The 15,546-nt window shown below is 49.8% G+C and overlaps 1 protein-coding gene across 1 annotated transcript in view; it reads right to left on the bottom strand.

Moving 5' to 3' along the window:
• Znf746 (zinc finger protein 746) overlaps positions 1 to 12,926 on the bottom strand; it is a gene marked incomplete at its 5' end in the record, with an annotated part of 22,396 nt that extends 9,470 nt beyond the window's left edge. The window contains 3 exon segments of the mRNA XM_005404753.2: positions 11,675 to 11,788; positions 12,586 to 12,667; positions 12,798 to 12,926. Coding sequence (XP_005404810.2) covers positions 11,675 to 11,788; positions 12,586 to 12,667; positions 12,798 to 12,926 — 325 coding nt within the window.
• Positions 12,927 to 15,546: the final 2,620 nt, after the last annotated feature.

Raw genomic sequence — 15,546 nt, forward strand, 5'->3', positions numbered from 1 at the left:
AAAAAAGAAAAAAGAAAAAAGACAAAAATTATTGACTAGAGGGGTCTGGGGATGTGGCTTGGTGGGGAAGTTCTTGTCTAACATGCGCAAGGCCCTGGGTGTGATCTTTGGCACCCTATCAGAGACCCCTGCAGCGAGCCCCAATCTCCTGCCGGGTATTAGGGTGCATGGCAGGAAGGAAGGGAGGAAGGGAAGGAAGGAGGAGCAAGCAGGAGATAAAATGGCCGTACAGCGGGGACGGGGACTACGGTTGTTCCTGAGGAAGAAAAAAGCCTTGAGGCAGCCAGATCCTTTCAGTGATCGAGGAGGGGATTATCAGGTGACTCAGGAAGGTGATAATGAGGGGCTTGCCCTGGAGTGTCTTTAGTCTTAGTAGTCTTAGTGGTCTTAGTCTTAGTAGGTGGGAGAGGATGGCCCACCCCCATAGGACATTCATCCCTTAGGGAAGTATGTAAAACTAGACATTGTGAATTTGTGGTCACCACCAGCAGCTCCACCAAATACTTTCACAGAAATAAAAAAGGAGTAGCTGGATATAGTGTGTATGTGCTGCCGAAGCGAGCACATAGCTGGATATAGTGGTGCACATCTATAATCTTAGCACACTGGGAGGCTGAGGCAGGAAGACTGCAAGTTTGAACCCAGCCTGGGCAACTTAGAGACTTACTGAGAACATGTCTCAAATAAACCCCCACAAAAAACAAGAAACAAAAAAACTTAAAAAAATTTTAAAAAGAGAAAAGAAAGGAGGGTGCGTGTCACTAGGTTGTATAGTAAACTGGCCAGGAGGATAAACTATAATTCTAAGTTTTTAAGCTAATAACAGAGCTTCCTGAGAGACTACAGGGAGGAAGGGGTAGGCCTGCCCTCCGGCAGGGGGATTCTGACACTTATCTCTACAATTGATGAATCTGGCCAATGAAAGCTCATTGAAACCCAAACAATACCATTAACAAATCTGATCAGATGAACAAAGGGGGAACCCAACACAAGGGACGCATTCTTCCCCAGCCACACAGAAGAGGAAAGAAAAACAAACACTTTCTAGGTTATAAAACAAAGCTCAGCAAATGTGAAGGTTAGCATTTTATGTACTCCTTTTGGTAACTATAATACAGGTAAGTTAGAAATCAACAAGTCCATATGTACTAAAATTTAAAAATACACATTACTTTCTAAATAATCTGAGAGTCTAAGGAAAAATCACAATAAAAATTAGAAGATATCTAGTACCCGGTTTGGTGAAAACATTATCTACCAGAATGTGTGGGCTGCTGTTACACTGGTACCTAGAGGAAACTATCTATCTATCTATCTATCTATCTATCTATCTATCTATCTATCGTCATTTGGAAATAGGGTTTTTCACTATGCAATTCAGGGTGGCCTTGAACTCACTTTGTAGCCCTGGCTAGCCTCAAGCTCATAGCAATTCTCCTGCCCAGTGCTGGGATTACAGGCATGCACCACCTTGCACAGCTAGAGGAAACTTTATAGCCCTGAATGTTTACACTGAAAAAGAGAAGATAGGTCCAAAACTGAGTTAAAACATCATGGCAAGGTGTTAGAAAGAAATGACATCAACAACAGAATTCTGCAACAAAGTAGAAGGAAATAATGAATATTAGAGTACAAGGGAAACAAAGATAGAATAGAGAAAGAACAAAGGTGGTACAGTGAAGAGAATATTAAACTAATTCACCTCTAGTCAGGGAACGATGTAGATGCAGTGGAGATTCACAAGGTAGAGGATACTCTGAATGCTATTCCAAGTAATCTGAAAACTCTGAGGAGGAGCACAATTAGGCCCTTCCAATTTACCAAAACTGACCAAAGAAGGACTAGAAGATGCAAACAGTCTCCACTGCAGTCTATTAAAACAGTGGTCAGAACCTGCCTGACAGAGGTAACTCGAGGCCTGGAGGCTCCACTGATGTTTTCTAGTGAACATTCAAGGAACAGGTGATTCCAGCTTTACACCTATCGTAGAAATCAAAATGGAACGGGCGGGGATATAGCTCAGTGGCACAGCGTCTGCCTGGCAAGCGTGAGGCCCTGAGTTCGATTCCCGGTACCAAAAGAAAAGCATCTTAAAATATTCCTTTGCTGGGTATGGCGGCGCATGTCTGCAATCCCAGCACTTGGGAGGCTGAGAGGCAGGAGGATCACCCCAAATTCGAGGCCAACCCAGGCTACACAATGAATTCGGGGGCAGCTTGAACTATAGAGTGAGACTCTGTCTCAAAAAACCCAAAAAAAACAACAACAAAAAACAGAGGGAATACACAGTAGCTTATATTTTTAACATCAAAACCAGACAAAGACAGTCCAAGAAGGAAAATGTAGGTTTGTGTCACTCATGAACAATGATCTAACAAAGTATAATCAGCATAATAAACCCAGCAGTACACTTAAAGGACCATGGCTCAGATAGGTTTATTTCCAGGATTGCAAGCTTGCTCAATATTAGAAAACAACAGAATTTACATATTAGCAGGGTAAAGCAGAGAGGGTAAAAAAAAATCACTTCAATAGATTGAAAAAAAAAAAGCATTCTATGAAATTCCAGTTTCCTGTCAGAAACACCTGCCCAAAAATGTGGGAGGCTACTTCAGCCTCAGAAAGGGATTTGAAAACAAAATCTTTAGTATACGTATTCCCAGTGTGAAGTTTTAAGAAATATTCTCTTAAAAGCACGAAACAACAGCATACTTGTTATCACCACTTCTATTTAAGGTTTTCTGGGATTTCTCAGCCAGCATAATAAAACAAAGGCAAAATAAATCATGAAAATTTGTAGAGTTAAAAAAAATCCTTATTACTCATAGCTGATGTGATTAACTTTTCAGAAAATCAGAGAATCATTAGGCAATTTTTAGAAAATTATTTGTGTTGGTGAGAATTTTAGCAAGGTTTTGGGACAGAAACATCAATAAACAACAGGCCCCTGGAGTTTTATATACTATTATATTTGAGGGAGCTGACCATTCACCACTTTTCTTCCCTGTCGTGGATCTGAAACTAGGAAAACAGATGAGGAAGCCATAGTGAAAACTATGCTATTCTTAGCTGGGCGTGGTGGCACATGCCTGTAATACCAGCACTTGGGAGGCTGAGGCAGGAGGATTGTTGTGAGTTTGAGACTAGCCTGGGCTACAAAGTGAGCTCAAGGCCAGCCTGAACTGCATAGCGAGACCCTGTCTCAAAAAGACCAAAACAAAAACAAAGACTGCTATTTTTTACTGAGGAGGGTGTAGCCATTATCTGTGTGTGTGAGGAATGCATCACACTGATCCTAAAGTCAGAAGTCACCTGGGCCATGGTGGGGTCTGTCCCTAGTACAGCGGCAGGGGTGTGCCTATCCCTGGAGGCTGTGGTGCGCCCTATTGCTTCCCACCTCCCATAGGGTACATGCCTTCACACCACTAGCAGGGCTACCTGGAGGTCAGAGGGACTGCAGTGTCACTTCAGCTGTGCTCCTGTGGCAGGGGAGTACTGTCCCCCACCCCTCCCAGTCCCAACAGAGATCAGCAACAGAAAATGCAAGTTGAGAACAGATACCACTGACCACAGTGACGATAAGAGTACCAGGAACCTAGGAATATAACTGACAAACGTACAAGACCTTTTGGGAGAAAATAAAGCTTCACCGAGACATTATGGACTAGCTATATGAGGGACAGAGGAGAGCAGGGATCAGGTGGATCAACAGAGTGAAAGCAAGGGGCTGGGGATTTAGCTCAGCGGCAAAAGCGCCTGCCTGGCAAGTGCAAGGTCGTAAGTTCAGTTCCCGGTACCGGAGAAAACCCACCCCCAAAAAAACAAACAAACAAAAAAAACAGAGTGAAAGCAGTTCTCTCCAAATGCTTTGCAGGTTGAACGCAACCCTAAACATAACCCCAGCTGGGTTTTTCCTGGCATTTGGTACAGCACGTTGAGTCTCCCTAAAACAGCAAAGGAAAAAAAGAACAAAGTGCTAGTGAACAAGAAGCAGGGTCTAAGAACTTGAAAACTTTTGGAAGGAAATATGAGACTGGGTATTTCAACCTTGAGGTTGGGAAACATTTCTTAATTGTTGAAGACACAGATAGGACCGGCAGAAAGAAAAAGCCTAGTCAATCAGGCACACTGAAATGAAAGGCATCTGTGAAACACCGCAGGCCAGAGCCTGTAACTCAGTGGCAGGGCACTTGTGCATGGCCCGGGGTTCCATCCCCAGCACTGCACACAAAAAGAAAAAAAGCCATGCAGGCGCCCAGGAGGAGGGCCCCTGGTGACCGGGAGCGGGCATGGTGGGGTGTGCCGGCCCTCAGGCCGGCCGCCACTGTGTGATCAAGAACTATCATGGCACAGAGAAGCAATGACACAATTGGCTCACCACATGCCGGCTGCGGAGGCCCGCCTGCGGACGTGCGTGAATCATTCTGACATGGAGAAACCCCTGGGAATACATGCCACACAACGGGTCACTCTTGCCCCTGCCGTTGAGAACCAGAAAGGTCCAGGGTCAGTGGAGGAGCAGCTGCTGAACAAGGACTCGGAGAACATGAGAATACTGACTAAGCCCGAGGACTCAGAGGTCTAGCTGACTCGGGTCACGAGAGCCGTTTGGAAGCTGTAAACCAGGAGGACCTTGTGCAATACCTAGGGAGACCCCCTGGAAGCCATTCTTCCCCTGACAGTACAGGCTGAGGTGGAAGAGCACGTGGAGCTCCGGAGAGGTCTGCACCCAGATTCCTGCTGCCTGTGCTGATGGTTGGGGAGAGGACACTAAGTGGTTGTGGGGTCCCAATGCAATGGGAGGCTGGAGAGAAAAAGCTACAAAAAATGGCTTTTGCCCCAGATGGCTCACTTGAGAGATTAGTAAGAATTGCCTCCTCAGTATTCTACAGCTCTGATGAGAGGAGGCCAAGGAGAGAAAACAAAGAGACCAAGAAAAAGCAGCTGCTTTTGCTGCAGCACTGAGAGAAACAGACCCTAAGTCTGACTCTTGGGCCCCCAAGAAGAACTCGACGACTGCATTCATCTGCTACCACTGTTAAAAGCCAGGCCACCTCAGGAGCAACTGCCCTAAGAAGCCCCCTGGGCCACGCCCTGAATGCAAATGAGACCACTGGAGATTTGTCTGCCCTCTGAAGCAGAGGCCCCAGAGCTCAGACCCATCCTACCAGTTAGTCCAACAGGAATGAGGGGGCCCGGGGCATACTCTGCCTTCTCCCTCTGGCCAGACTGTCATCTCCATGGAGGAACTCTGGGTAATCATGACTATGGACGAAAAAGAAAACACATGCCTGTTGCTAAACACAGGTGCAAGTCTCTCGGTCCTTCTTTTCAATCCTGGCTTTCCTTCCAGCTGTCATACCTCAGTGACAGGAGTCACTGGTGAGGAGGTAATAAGCTATTATTCACAACCCTTAGGCTGTAACTACTTGTTAGATACTTCTTGTGTATCTCTTTTCCTGAGAAACCACTTTGAAGATATCACCATGTATTACAGCAGCCATTGATATTTTCCTACTAATCTGTCCATAACTCTGTAATGTTTGTATTGTTCCTATGCTATTTCATAAACGGATGTATGTTTATTATTATGTGTTTCCTACAACAACCATTGAGAATAGTTAATGATTATTCAATTGGTCACTCATGTATAGCTCTATTTATTTTCTTTAGAAGCCACTTTGAAGATACCAAAGCATAGTACAAGAACTATTGATAATCTCCTACCTCTTTTTTCTGTAACTCACTATTATTTGTCTATTTATTTTCCTGAGAAACTATCTTGTAGATAACAATATGTAAAACAACAACCATTGATAATTTCCTACCACTTTGTCTATAATTTGGTAACCCCCCATTACTATGTTATCCTTCTTTTACTCTTTAAAATTAAAAAAAAAAGAAAAAAAGCACCACGAGGGAGAGAAGATTATCAGCCACACACACACAACTGACACAAATTCATAGTCAGAATATGTAAGGAACTCTTATAGATCAGTAAGAAAAAAAAAACTTAAAAGAAAAAATGGACAAAAGAAATAAATGGGGATTTCACAGAAGAAAAGACAAGTGACCTATACAGGATATAATGCACGACTTTAGGAAAATGCAAGTTTTACACCACAGATTGTAAACCACTTCCATTTGATAGGCAGAGAGGAAAACAGCATTTCCAAGGCTGGTGAGAGGGCAGTGCGACAGATCCCTAGGTGCTCAGGTGAGGGTGCTGCACGTGGACCTGACCTAGGCAAGCTGAGCATATACTTCCCCCCAGGTCTGGACCCAGAGAAGCTTTTTGTTTTTGGCTTTTTTAGGCAGGGTCTCTTGCTTTTTTTTGGCACTGGGAATCAAACTCTGGATCCCGAGCTTGCTAGGCAGGTGCTGTGCCACTGAGCTATATCCCCGGCCCTTGGTCTCTCGCTTTGTACTGCAGGCTGGCCTTGAACTCACTGTGCAGCCCAGGCAGGATCTGAACTCCTGGTGATCTCCTGCCTTAGCCTTTCAAGTGCTGGGATTACAGGCATGCACCACCACACCCGGGTTAGAGAAGCTCTTACACAGGCTAAGAATTTTAACAACAGCACTGTCTTAAAAGCAAAAATAAAGAGAATAGCAGGAGGAGTAAACACATCATTTCACAGTCATTAAACAGACAACTCTGCAGTGGAGAGAATCATGAAAACGGATGAACTCTAGCAGGTGACATCAACATGACACCCTAGCGCATGTCAAATGGGATGAACAGGCTCAGGATAAGCATATGTGGCCTGACCCCGTTTACAAACTGTCCAGAATCAGGCATAACTCAACAATGTTATTTAGCAATGAAGATATAGAGAAAGGCAGGGACCAGTGAGCTGAATTTTCTGTTTATCTGTATGAGGAAGGGAGGGGCTGCAGCCAGGAGGGAAGATGGCTCTGGAAGGATCTGCCCAGGATCTACCTATTTCTTACGCCGAGACTGTGTAGACAATCATTCTAAACTGTACTTCAATTCTTTTCTGTATGTATTTGGTTTACTGTTATACATAATACAGAGGAATCAAATGCACAATTTAAAAAAGGGGAAAAAAATAAACCCAGGCATGTATTGCAATATAATACTTGTTTATGATAAAAGATTTCTGGCTAGCCACAAGCAGAGGGAAACCCCTTTAAATCAGGAGTAACTTCACAAGCCTACAGTAAACCTCATACTTAATTAGAAACTCTAAAAATATATGCCGTTCATACACAAGGATGCCAACTGTCATGGTTGGTATTCAACAATGTCCTAGCCAAGCTGGTTAAACCATATTAAAGTTACACAAATTTAAAAAGAAAAGATAACTTCTGTGTTAACTCTGGAGGATATGTGTCACCTAAAAAAGCCAAGAGCATCTAAATAACTTACAGACCCAATAAGAGCAAAATTTTTTTTTTACTAAACTCAAGCCAACAGCATATTTGTATCGCTGTGACTACTATTTAAAACATGTTTTTAAAACTATCAGGAGAAAACTGCAAATCTTCATTCAACCATATAGAGAAGGCTTCAATAAACAAGTCTTCTTGTGGCAGAAAGGCACACTAGTGTAATGACGGCAATAACTCTCCAGAAACTAAGTTCTAAAGTAAATGCAATTCCAATCAAACTTCCAGCAGGATTCTGAGGACTCAGTATAAAGATTCTGAAATTCGTATGGAAGGACAAAGATGTAAACACCGCCAAGAAGTCTTGAACAAGTAGGGAAAGCTTGGTCCATTAGCTGTCAAGGCTTTTATGATGCTGAAAGAGTGGAGAGACAGACACCAAGGACAAGAAGCAAGAGCACAGAGCAGCCTCCTACACACACAGCGACACGGCTCAAGACGGAAGTGCCCGTATGAGCCAGTGGGGAAAGGGGCACAAAATACGCTGTAACCTCTGTTGGAAAATCTGATGTTTTTGTGGGGGAAAAATTTAAAACCTCTCTTGCAGCCACCACAAATCTGAACAACCGACGCATTAAAGACTTTTTTCAGGCAAAACTTGAAAAGTTTTGAAAGAAAACATGAAAATATCCTCCTGACCTTGAGTGAGGTAGCAAGCATATCTATGATAGAAAAGCACAGATCACAAAGGGAAGGACTGGTATGTTTGACTCTGCCAACAACACAAACATCTACAAAAGAACTACAAAGTTCAAAGACCGCCAGACTAGAAGATGTTTGTAATGCAAATAACAGACAAAGGGTTAGTATGTAGAACATGTGCAGAGAAGTCCAGAATCAACAGGAAAATGAAAAACAACTTAGTAAGAAAAAAGAAAAAGACAATTCACAGGACAAGACTAAATAAACTTACGCGAAGAATGCCTGGCTTCACGGACAGGTGTGGAAATACAAATGAAATCAAGACACTGTTTCACCTCCGTGTGACCGGCACAAACTTATACATAAGTGGGCAAAGACGTCAGAGAGCAGTTTCTTCATAACTGCTGCGGGGGAGGAGTGCCGTGCCCTGCAGGAGAGCGCTGTGACAATGGCGGAGGTGGGAACAAGGTGCCAAAGACGCGGCGAGGCACCTGGCATCTACTCTCTGGAGAAGGACAAAGATAGCAGTGTCCTGTGACAAGATAGTTCAAGGGCACCCACGGCAGGTCCCCTGTGACAGGGACAACTTAGAAATTACTTTAGTGCAAATCAATGGGAAATAAATGATAGAATAGTTACTTTTTGAATACCAAGCGCCTGTTGAAACGAATCCTGATCTATATGTATCAATATGGGTGAATTTGAAATATGGAATATTGAGTAAAAGGTGACATTTATGTAACTCTTCAAAGCACAGAATCCTTATTATGTATGGCTACAGCACACATTGTACACAGGAGATATTTTAAAATGTGGGTGGGAAGGATGAAGGTGTCAACCTCAGGACAATGGTTACCCCAGCGAAGAACGGGATGGGACCTACGAAGGGATCTAAATGGTATTAGAAATATACTTCCTATACACACCACACACATTTTAAATGAGGAGACTCAACATACATTAAAAATACTGACTTTCTCCTCTATACTAGGAAATATTCTAGGGGCCTGGGATAAAGATATGCACAAAACACACCATTTTTATCCCCTTGAAATTTACGTTCTGCCGAGAGGCAGAGGTGGGACATACAGTGAGTGACTTCTCCCTCTTCCAGCTGCTCGCCAAACCCTGTGGGGAAGATGTGGGAGGAGCAGGCTAGAAAGGGAACACAAGGAGCCCAGCTCTGGATGTCTCCGGGCGACTGTCCGCAGGCAGCCACCAGGAGATGCTGCCTGGGCAGCGCGGGCTTGGGATTCAGGGCGGAGGCCGAGCAGGCGGAGTGCACCCCCGCAGGCTGGGGAGAATGTGGGCATCGGGGAGGAAATAAGAATGAGGGCTGAGGAGAGGTTCAAAGCCCACAGGACCTGCAAGGGAGGAGCAGTGAGGCATGGTCCCGGAAAGGAAGGTGCTCCGTACCACCAAAGGCGCAGCCTGAGCCCCGCTGTGGCTGGGCGTGTCCCTGGAGCACCTGTGCTGGAATTTAACCCCTGAAGTCGGGGTAGGGGGTTTGGAGGGGGGGCCTCTGGGAGGTGCTCAGGATTAGGTGATGGCACGAGTGGGTCCTATGGAGGTGAAGAGCCCTGAGCTGGCACCCATGTACCATCTCCCCGCTGAACACCCTGTGCCGCCTTAGGCTCTGCAGAGCGCCGGCCCCCAGCAAGAGGCCCCAGCAGATGTGGCCCCTGACCTTGGTTTCCCAGCAGCAGGACGGGAAGATATAAATGTCTTTATAAATTACCCGTTCTATGGAAGTGAGACAGAGTGAGCCACGGTGGCAAGTTTCCCAAACAGGTGGAAGAACACAGACCTTCAGCGCCATGCGGTTCCCCGGAGGCCCAGATAGGGTGGGTTTGGGTGGAAGGGGTTCTGGAAAGAGCAGGGTGGGAGACAGCAAGCAGTGCTCCTGCCCGAGGAGTCTGGCCCTAAGGGAGGGCAGAGAAACTGGTCACCGTGGGAGGGGCGCAGGGTCCGGGTGGGATCTTCTGCTGCCCTTGAGAAGGTGGCCTGGGTAGGACCCAGGGCTGTGCAGAAGGGGTCTCAGGGAAGGGGAGCAGCGCCACAGGCAGCGGCGCACAGAGGCGGTCACAGGTGCAGGCAGAGAGCAGACTGTGAGAGCAGGGCGTTTTAAAACCACAAAAATGACCTTTGCAATTCAAAGCCCGCCCTCGGCCTCCAGGCCCTGTAGAAGGGGCCGGGCTCAGTTCGGTGTGTCCACCGGTTGCCAACTTCTGGGCCAGCGAGGTGGCTGAGGCGGTGCTGGTGGCCCCCGGCACACAGGGTGCCCACATGACGTCACAGCTCGGAACACCAGGAGGCCAGTGGCCTGTGGGTTGTGCTTGGCCACTGGCAGTGCCTCCTGCAGGTGTGGGACAGGCAGGCAGGTTCCCCAGGATCGCGGGCCTGGCGGGTGGGACTGGCAGCAGAGGGGGCGAGGGAGTCGAGGCTGCATGCAGCGGGGCGGTGCACAGGGGCTGGCCGCGGGGGCGCAGGAAGGTGAGTGGGGAGAGAGGGGCTGGGAGGATCTGTGGTGTGTGCGTCTTGGAGGCTGAGGACCTGCTGGACTCTGGGCTCGAGAGAGACTGTTGGATGGGAGGACAGCAGGAGGTGGCGTGGGATGGAGGGGGCAAGAGGAAGGCAGTGACTGTCCTCACATCACAGTGCGGCCAAGGGCATGGGGCCGGGAAGGCTCCGCACAGTACGCAAATCACACAGACAGCCCTGGGGCCCTCCGCTCAGGCTCAGAGGTGGAGGTGGCCTGTGTCCCTACCTTGTCCATGCAGACAGTGCTGCTCAGGGCACCTGCCCGTCTCCCAGGTGTCAGCGCTGTCCTTGGCCCCAAGAGGACCCTCAAGTACATTTGTTGAACTAATCAGTGAGCGACTCAGTGAAAGCTGGCACCTGGTCAGTTCCACACCATGCTGCTATGCCTTTCCTGGGCCTTGGCCCTGCTACCATGCAAAGGTAACAGGCAAACACATGCCACAGCGAATGACAATGAGGTAACCACAGGAGAGCTCCCGGGCATCACAGGAGGGATTCCAAGGCAGGTGACAGTCTGGGCAGGAAGCAGGGGCTGAGCAGAGACAGGGCCTGCTCGGTTGAGTGACCCAGTGAGGAGTCTGTCCCTGTCCTTTCCGTAACTTTCAAAGATGCTGAGTGGCTCCAGGGAAATCTAAGACACATTCCAGTATCCAGTATCTACATTTACCCGAAATGAATACATAGTTCTGACCACGCTGGACCATCCACCTTGCTGGAGGGGCTGTGTTCTCCAGCTCCGAGTGGGATTAAAGGCAGCTTGGGTGACTCTTGGCAAAGCTCTGAGTCAATCTGGCTTCAATATCCTCTTTCCTTTGTTGGTCTCTCCCACTGTCCTCCCCTGACTTGCGCCCTGGCTCTGACTCTGGCTTTGCTGCGTGTTTCCCTGATGGGAAGTACTAATTTCCAGAGTGCTAGCTGCGCAGGTTAGAAGTTACAACTCAGCTGTGAAACACTAAGGTTTAAAACAATCAGGCCCGAGGTTCGATGTCTCCGGAAAGAGAAACACCAGCCCTGCCTCCTTCCGCTTCTGTTTCCCCCTGGTCACCCAGTGTCTCCCCGCCTTCTCCCAACCCTTCACCTGGACTTGGGTCCACAGGAGCATCTGGGATCTTGGTAGCAGCGCGACGCCAGGTGCAAGGCTCCTTCCCCTGTTCGATCTGAGAGAGGACCTCTGGCTTGGAGATGGCGTAGTCTGAGGAAAGATGGGAAGGTCAACTTTGCCATCTTCCTGTCTGGGCTGGGGGAGGGCAACTGGAAAACCGAGAATGGTCTGGGGACTAAACGTCACGAAGGGTACAGGGCAGCAGTTCACAGGGGTGGGCAGTTTTGCGCAGCCTGGAGACAATCTTGGGCAGCATCTAAGGGGGGTACTGCTGGCATCTGGTGGGCAGAGGCCAGGACCGCTACCGAACATGAGTGATCTGGTCCAGAGTGCCAGCAAGGTGGGGTGCAGAGCCTGCACATTAAGGTGCAGCACGCCTGCCAACTAGAGCACCCACTCCATCCTCACACATGTGCCTTACTGCCCGTGTTTCTGGGGGTCCCGTTGAAGCCATCCTGAGAAGAAAGAAGCCAGGAAGAAGCACGCTGCACGTCCTTTCTGTGCTGTAGGGCTCTAGCGCATGGCACACTGAGGCCATATGGTCCACAAGAGAAGGTACAGGAGGTCTATCTCCAATAGACTGACTGCAAACTGGACTCCAGAGCTTAGGGCTCCTGCACTCCAAGTCCCAGCAGGAGTAGAGGCGTCCTTACCCTGGGCATGGTCAGGAGAGGGGCCACCACCCTCCTAAACTGCCACACCACCAGGTCAAAGAGGAGGTGTGTTTGACCCCATCACTCAGGACCACCTGCAGGAGGAAGGGGACAGATCTCCTCACTCAGAGCATCTGGGCCTTACATACGGCTGGGACAGAAACCCCCAGGATGGAGAGAGGCCTGGGGACTTGCAGAGTCCTCCTCCAAGGAGAAGCACGGGTCAGGCCTTACCCAGGGAGACCAGCGTCTCGTAGTTGCCCCGCATCACGTGCTTGTACAGCTCCTTCTGCCACTCCTCCAGCTTGCCCCACTCCTGCTCGGAAAAATACACGGCCACATCATCAAAGGTCACGGGCACCTGGAACCACAAGGGTCACACTTGCTCACCCACATGCTGGCCACAGGGCCCTCAGGCGCTCCACCCCAGGGCACCCAAAGGCTACCTTGGGGACCTCGCCCTTGCTCCCCGGAGGCAGCCGCAGGATCCAGAAGTTCCGGTTGCGCAGCAGGTTCTCCACGTTCTCCAGCCGCCGCTGCAGCAGCCCGTACTCCTGCAGCAGCGTCCCCAGCACGGCCCACTTGCCCTCCAGCTGGTTGCCGAACTCCAAGGCCGTCTTCTCGCAGTCAGCCAGCTTCTTCTCGGCCATACCGGTCCGCCCTTCCAGGGAAAGCAAGCGAGCCGCCTGCGATTCAATCTTCCTCTCCATGGCCTGGATTGTAGCTGCCATTGTCCATGGAGAGATCTTTGCGGAAGAGAAGAGGGAAGCAAGCATCATTCATCACACTGCTTGTGCTCTGGCAGTACGCCTCCCCTGGATCCTCGGAGCCCACATCTTCAGGAAGTGGGGATAACCCGCATCCTGCGCCAGCTCTCAAACGTGGGCATCTGCCATTGGGCCTGTGTCTGTGCAGCCTCCCATCTTGGTGCTTACCACCCTACACGGTCAGTTCCCGCAAGCCCGAGCCCCGACACTGCGAATGTCCTGCCCTGCAGGCGGCCTTGCATATCCTCACAGCACACACTTGGCACATGGCAGGCACTGTCTGCGATTTTGCAAAATAAACAGTGACTGAGCATTGCTGGGGTGTTTCAGCAGAGACGCAGCAAACTGCAGATTTACTAGCGCCCAGCCTGGACTTGCTCCCACCACAACCGCACAGGAACTGTCTACTGATGATGACCTAGCAGAAACCCCCAGTTGCTCCACTGAAACCACACAAACAAGAGCGTTGCTCAATTTCTTTTTCTTTCTTTCTTTTTTTTAAAAGCATCTCATGTCTCCTTTTAACAAAATATTGGGCGGCCAATCCCAGGAAGATTTGATTTTGACCCTCCCCAACTGCCCTTCTCTCACTAGCTAAAATGATCACGTTGCAAATCTTCACTAAGCCAAGAGCTGGATTTTCGAACATTACCGGAGCCCCCTAAAAGTCTGTTTTTTTTTTCTCTCCTGGTTCCCACTCCTCTCCTAAGGTAAAAACAACAGACCTTAGACATTTGTGTGGCTGCCCCAATCAGCACACGCCCTGCAGCCTAGCAAGGAAGACAGACACATGTGCGAAGTCATCCTTTAGCACACGCGGCAACAATAAAAAATCCCAGAGCTTCCCTGTCATCAGAAATGGCCACAAGAGGCTTGAGTGACTGCAGCTGGGAACTGTGATGAAAGCACACCCTGGTGGGGAACTGGACCACTTGTCCCATGCATATCTGGGGTGGACCCACAGGGCACAGAGGGGGTGCTGTCGTGGGCACCTTCATCAGTCAGCAGCTGAACGGGGAAGGTCCGTACACTGCTCCAGGAAAACACTCCGAAGCAAAAGCTTGGCTACTACTTGCAAAACAAAGCGATTTCTAGGAACTGGCAGGGGCTCATTTGGAGTCACTGAGAATCAGAACGTGGGCTGACACCTCAAAAAACAGGGGCGGGGGGAGGCAGAAGAAACCTGCCAGAGAGCACTGAAGAGGTTCTCCGCCTGCCTGGCCACGCTGGGCCTCTGGCTGCGTGTCCGAAGGGGCTCTGAGGGCCAGGGTAAGATCGACAGGGGCGGGAATAGCAGGTCTGGGACCGCTGGCACTTGGTGGCCCCCTCCATACCAGTCTCCCGCTAAGGTGAGCCCGGCCATGTACCCCAGATTCTGAGTTTACTCCAGAAGCATCCTGGCACTTTACTGCCTGATTCCTCTCCCATACAGTCCTATCACACTGCAGATGTGCTGCTGTAATCCAATCTATGTTTCGTTAGGCCAAGATGAGCCCAGACTCCTACTTTATTAAGAATTGATTCCTCGTTAGTACTTGGACAACAGTTTTCTTACCATTTCACAGAGCCCCCAAGCTCTACCCAAGGCCTTCCGACCTTCCCGTGGGAGGCAGGGATGGTCCTCTGCTGAAGCCCAGCCCCTCACTAGCTGGAGGGTGGAGTAGCCCGGTGCCTTACAACTCTTTGCTCAGAGGAGCAGCTCCTCTGCGGGGACGCCAAATCCCTCGGTAGCACCCCACCCATAAGAGGAAGTCCAGGCCTCCCAAGCCCTTCCAACCGTCTCTTCCAGCATCACGGGCGCCGTGGGTCTTTCCTTCTGCGTGCCTTTGCCCAAGCTTCCTCCCTCCTTTCAAGCTCCACCGTCTAAGGCGCTCGGCCTGGTGAAATCCTAGCCTCCCACAGAAGCCCAGCTCAAATCACAGAAGCGCAGAATACCTGGCCGGGAGGGGTGGGCAGGGGCTGCACCGCCACAGCTCGCTGCCACCTGGCCACCTGGCTCCCCGTCCCTTTCTGCTCTGCACGCTGCTACCGGTGAACCTGCCCGCTGGCCCAGCACCCCCAGTCCCTAGCCGCCGTGTCCCCCACTCTTCCCAGCTACGCTGTCGGTCAGGGGCAAGTTAACTTCTCTGGCCCCAGGGCTTTTCTTTTGTACGGCAGAGATAACAGCGGTACCCACCCCGCAGGTCTGCAGGGAGGACGAAATAATGGGGGCCGGGTGCAGCGCCAGGCTCGACACCCGCCAGCCGGGCACGTAGCGGGCGCGCGGCGTCTGCGGAATCGTCGCCGGACACCTCCCAGGTGCCACCAGGCCGCTGGGGGGAGCTGGGGGAGGGAAGCCCGGCCGAGCGCTGGGCAGAGAAAGGAACGGGCAGGGGGCGCGGGACGGAGGGCACAGGGCGCCGCGCAGCGCTGCGGGAACTCGGCGCGG

Source organism: Chinchilla lanigera, unplaced genomic scaffold (assembly GCF_000276665.1).
Source record: "Chinchilla lanigera isolate Chin_1 unplaced genomic scaffold, ChiLan1.0 scaffold00090, whole genome shotgun sequence".
Classification (NCBI taxonomy): Eukaryota; Metazoa; Chordata; class Mammalia; order Rodentia; family Chinchillidae; genus Chinchilla; species Chinchilla lanigera.